General features: G+C 35.5%; 1 protein-coding gene across 3 annotated transcripts in view; it reads right to left on the reverse strand.

Moving 5' to 3' along the window:
• LOC121374300 (protein nervous wreck-like) overlaps nt 1–6,000 on the reverse strand; it is a 109,295-nt gene extending 103,295 nt beyond the window's left edge. For all 3 annotated transcript variants that reach the window (XM_041501347.1, XM_041501346.1, XM_041501348.1), the window contains exons 1-2: nt 5,881–6,000; nt 5,682–5,779 (exon numbers count right to left, since the gene is read on the reverse strand). In XM_041501347.1, coding sequence (XP_041357281.1) covers nt 5,682–5,779; nt 5,881–5,904 — 122 coding nt within the window. In that variant the 5' untranslated portion in view covers nt 5,905–6,000. The remainder of the gene's footprint in view (nt 1–5,681; nt 5,780–5,880) is intronic.

A 6,000-nucleotide genomic window follows, 5' to 3' on the forward strand; every position in this document is an offset into this window, starting at 1 on the left:
TAACAGATGTCAGGTTTGATCACAATTTTAGCCGTGTGCGTGTGTGGCAGCTGACATTGGTTCTGAAAGATTCCTACAAAGTGGAGTTTCGACCAAGTACAAATATGGCAGTCAGCAGTGCAGACCAACAAGGGAGAAGCGATCAGAAGCATTGGAAGCTGTTAAAATGGGCTTGTGTATTATATTATATATTCGAATTTAAGTCAACTTTTTGACAATTTAGGCAAACCCTTGGTGGCAAAATAACAATAGATAAATAAAAATTTAAAACATAAATAGAACAGAAGCATTTAAGTGGTAAAAGAATTAATTTAATATGAAAGAATTTCTATTTTAAAATCTATATAAATTCCCAAACAGGGAAACATTAAAGACTTTCACTACAATTAGTACCTAATGTTTCAGCAGAGGCAGCCTATACCTACATATTGGGAATGAAACTCTTGATTGTCTACATTATGTCCATCTTTTCATATGAATAGTCATATGATATATTGAACACTTAATGTTTTGTATTGATTAAACAGTTAATGCACTCATAGTTTCTCAAACTGACAAATCAATAAATAGCAAGCTATGAAGTAGAGAATATTTGCTCTTAGCTTGAGCAAATTGCGTGGAATGAAAGTATAGTACCGGTACTATTTAATATAGACGGTTCCATAGTATAGTAATTTATTTAATAACAGTACCAGATATAAAAGAAAGAGTTTGTTTTGTTTAACAACACCACTAGAGCACATTGATTTATTAATTATTGGCTATTGGATGTCAAACATTTGGTAATTTTGACATATAGTCTTAGATAGAAAACTCGCTACATTTTTCCATTAGCAGCAAGGGATCTTTTATATGCACCATCCCACAGACAGGATAGCATATACCACGGCCTTTGACAGTCATGGTGTACTGGCTAGAATGAGAAATAGCCCAATGGGCCACTGACTGGGAACGATCACAAACTGACTGTGCATCAAGCGAGCGATTTACCACTGAACTATATCCCGCCCCTTAAAAGAAAGAGAATATGAGGGGCTATAACAAGTTGTTACCAACAATGTTTTCCCTTATTTGGCAGGGACCTATTTCACAAAAGATCGTAAGTTTACTAGCAGTTATACCAAACATACATTTACATTTCACAAAGAAATTTACATCAGTACGGAAGATGGAGCATTTTAAGGACATAAGAAAATTACATACGTGTACTTGTAACTATAATTGTTGCACTATAATAGTAATAAAAATTGTGGTTTAGTCGTAGATTTACGTTTACGTGCAAAACTAGGCTTATGATGTTTTGTTAAATTGGGCCCATACCTTTAAGTGGAGACTACTATCTGTGTCACTTTTAAGATAATAAATTAGTGTTAAATACAATGCTGCTTACTTGGGAGACTCAAGGCGCCTACACTAAACACTGATGCATCACAGTCCTAAAAAGTATCAATCAAACTAGTTAGTAACCTTGCCCTGAATAACGTGTCCTTTCCATGACACAAGCCCTCATAAAGATAACTAACCCACACGGAGAAGGGCACAAAGCTAGCAGCTGTAATGCCACAAATTATAGACAATGTCATCCGAGTAATCAGAGGCTCATCCTGTGCTTTGATCAATAAACTATCTGAATAGTTCACCATTATTTCTAGTGGTCACCAGCACCATAATACAGTTATAGTATCACCATGATAGCTCACACAATTGCTCAGTATTAATATCAACTGGAAAAATTAATATTACTTAAGGCATCTTCATCACTGTCCACTGTTATATTAAACAGGAAAATTTACATGTATATATATGTGAGTTTAGAGTACCACTATAATATAAAGTATATTGGGATTTTGTGTTAAATCGTTATAGTTAACAAAGAAACACAGCACTTACATTATTCACTAAGTAACATGGCTGTTACACCTAGAGGCCCATAAATTACCAGGACAGAGAGAACTTTTACCAGGAAAGAAAACCTGCATTTACTACAGAATGTGTAACTCTACCACTCATTATACAGACGTCTGACATGTTTCATTTTGATGGGTGATATTACAAATTTACTTTACAGTTATCAAATTCACACACAGGTAAAATAATAGTTTTAATCTGGCCTTTCTCTAGCCACATTTGTTATATATAAAAACAATGTTTCACCTTTTGAGAATTTAACACATTTTATGTACCTCACTAGCAAAAGACAATAACAGCAGCCTTAAATGTGTAGGTTTCAGATCGATCGGAAACATATTTAATGATCTGGGGAGTGGGTGCCAATTAAAAATTTTGGATGGTAATCAAGTGCCATTTTCTAGCATAAAACAACAAGAGTACTGGTGAGGTACATGATATGCCCATCAGGAGTTTGATGAAAAACTATATCTATATTAATGAATATGTTACGGGTATGATTCAATTATAATTATGTGAAATTTTTGCAATGGGATGGATGAACAGTTTGTTTTAGACCAACCACCATCCCAAGTTGTTCCTACATATGGTTTGATGATCCTGTATGCATCTGAATGCAAGAGATGATTTGGAAAAGGATTTACTGTTATGTGCAGTGAACCATGAGAAGTAGGTCACAGTGACCTAGTTATAGTATGCGACAAACCGCCATCCCAAGTTATTCCTAAATGTGAGGTTTGATGGTCTTGCATGCATCTGTATGCAAGATATGGTCCGGAAAAGGATTTACTGTTATGTGCAGTAGACTGTGAAAAGTAGGTCACAGTGACCTAGTAATAGTATGCAACAAACCGCCATCCCATGTTGTTCCTACATGTGAGGTTTGATGGTCCTGTATGCTCTGTAATACAAGACATGGTCCTGAAACAAGAAAAAGTTTACAGACGGACGGACAATGTCATACCATAATACAATCCATCATTGTTGTGTGTATAAAAACCCATCAGTTATATTTAAAAAATTATCTCCCACTTTATCTTTGTATGTGTGTTTATCTGCACTGCAAAATATTTTGCTTTGAAAACATAAAAAAGCCACACCCCATCCACACCACTACAAAACATAAACATCTTATTTTCATTGGGCCTACAGAAATGTATTTAAAATAAAAATATTTCATTTAAATTTGTGATTTTATGTTTATATAGTACCTAGTCATAATAGATCAATTTATTGTGTTTGAAAAAAAACATCAATTTTAGTGTGACATTTCTTCACAAAGTTGTCTCCATGAATTTTGGCAACATTACAGACAGGTCATGACCGTATAACGTTTTTTAGCGGTAGCCCACTGGGCTACCAGGTTATAAAATCTGGTAGCCCTCAGTAAACAATGGTAGCCCTATAATGTTAATTAAAAAAAAATTAAAGAAAGAAAAAAGAAAAAAGAATTTATGTATTTATTTAAACATCATTTTAGGTTGTTCTTTTAGTAACTGGATGTGCAAAAAATGTTGAGTAGTCTGGCAGACTACCAGTTTTAGATTATCCCCAGTGAGAAATAGGTAGCCAAAACACCCCGGACTACTGCTAAGGTACATGTATAGACTTCTTTCACATTCCCATTGCACATATGTGCACGAAGAATACCGTCCCTTGCCGAACTGGACTGTATCGAGGCTATATACAAATTGGGGGGCATGATCAACAGTTGTCATGAGCATCGTGAGTAGCTTCGTAGGAGCTGTGAATCTCTAGTGACTAATGTACATATTTTGTATAAGATGTTAAAATGGCTGCAAAAAACAGTCTACTAAAATTTACATCGGAATGGTTTAAGACCAAAAGCAGTGAAACATTAACTTAGACAAAGTTTTTGGAGCCGCCTGTCAAGGGTATTTTTACAACGCAAAATTAAAAGACAATAAAATTAACTTTAGTGGAATGTGTTTGCTACTTTTAACAATTAGAATTATAGTTAAATATTCATGCAGATTTCCAGTGATGTTTAATTCTCCACATGTATCAGTATTTAAAATTTAATAAAATATGCCTCCCCTTCCCCCTAAAAACCCCCAACAAAACCCCTAACTCACATAGACCTTTATCACAGCTCTATTTTCCCCTTATCATTTCATTAAAAAAAGACAGTCGTACAACTACTAATCAATGTTACATGTCTATCCACAAATTATTTATGTATTTATTTATTTACTTATTTATTTATCTTATTTTATTTATTATTTTATTTTATTTTATTTTCACTATCATTTATATCAGATACATACAACTTCACTTGAAATAATATCTGATATTTATGAAGTTTTAAAATATATATGAGCCGTCACACGCGAAAACCTACAACTTATTAGCATGACATCAGAAACCGAGTACACAAGGCTCAAAGTTTGAATTGACATGTAAACGCAGAAGTCAAAGTTGACATGCTATTTGTGTTGTTTGTTTTGAAGAATTTAGAAGATGACATCTTCTTCTTTACATGAAGATCAGTTTGAAGTAAACATATATCTGTATGTACAATAGTGTTTGGTTACTATTTTGTATTTTGTACCTGAGAACATTGGTCAAGATCGTTAGCGATACCATCAGTACTTTGATACACATTTACAAGCATAGGGAGAAGTCCTATATATATCGATATGGTATGCATTTTTATAACGTACATGACATAAATATCAGCAACTTTTCCAGGGTGGTAGACCTATGCAATCCGATACGATCCTGATTTGATGTTTGGTCTAACTTATGAATATTGTATATAATTTCAGGCCCGTAGCCAGCATGATTAGTGGGGGGGGGGGGGGGGGGGGGGTTGAAATTTCATGTAAACGGAACTCATCAAACGCGAGTGCCAAAGGCACAGAGTCGTAGATGGGGAGGGGGTTTCCCCAAATTTATATATATATACAGATATGTGTATGTAGCATTGGTACGGGTTAACAACATGTAAGGAAGGAAGGAAATGTTTTATTTAACGACGCATTCAACACATTTTATTTACGGTTATGTGGCATCAGACAAATAGTTAAGGACCATACAGATATTGAGAGGAAACCCACTGTTGCCACTTCATGGGCTAGTCTTTTCGATTAGCAGCAAGGGATCTTTTATATGCACTATCCCACATACAGGGTAGTACATACCATGGCCTTTGACATGCCAGTCGTGGTGCACTGGCTGGAACGAGAAACAGCCCAATGGGCCACCGACGGGGATTGATCCCACACCAACTGCACATCGAGCGAGCGCTTTACCACTGGGCTACATCCCACCCCTAACAACATGTAAGTTTAATGCCATTATTTAACAAGAGAATAATCAAACTAAAGGTGACATCTGTTGCATCAGATTTAGAAAACAAATTGTATTTTTGACACAGAAGCTGATGACCAGTTGGTTATCCTGTTCAACAGACCTAGTAAAGAGAGTCATCTCAAGCTCTCCCTGACAACATATAAACAGGGCAGGGCTAGAGGACACTATGGGGTGAGGGGTGAAAAATCACATTCTAAACTATTGTTATGTACTTTATATATTGTAAAGTAGCATAGTGCATACATATTTTAATATCATTAACAAGCATTTTCTGGTTCCACGTGGAAAAGGGGGCGTGATATCATGATGATATAAATAAATCGCGTATTTGACACGATCACAATAAACACACGTTATCAGCTGTTGGCGGCTACACTTCAAAGAGATTCGAAAATACACCGCCAAATCGCCGCATGGTAAATTCACTACATACTTACCTTATATCTTCCAGGAGATCGATTTCTTGCTGGTTTTTGCTTTGTAGTTTTGACACTTGCTCTGTGTGAATATTCTTTAAAGCAGCGGGTGCTTTTACCTATAATAAAAATCAAAATTAAAAATAACGATGTCTACAGCACCGATTATGGCAAATTAGTAATACTAACTAATGACAATATCGAAATTGTGTATGCATACCTTTCGTGGTGGAGGCTGCTGCATGTTGCATACCAAAACATTCCGTAAAATCCAACACTCAACTTACAATCATGTTGTGGTATCCGCCATGCAAAACGGGCTATTCTGTTTTCCGCCTTC

The sequence above is a fragment of the Gigantopelta aegis genome, chromosome 6 (assembly GCF_016097555.1).
Source record: "Gigantopelta aegis isolate Gae_Host chromosome 6, Gae_host_genome, whole genome shotgun sequence".
NCBI classification, from domain to species: domain Eukaryota; kingdom Metazoa; phylum Mollusca; class Gastropoda; order Neomphalida; family Peltospiridae; genus Gigantopelta; species Gigantopelta aegis.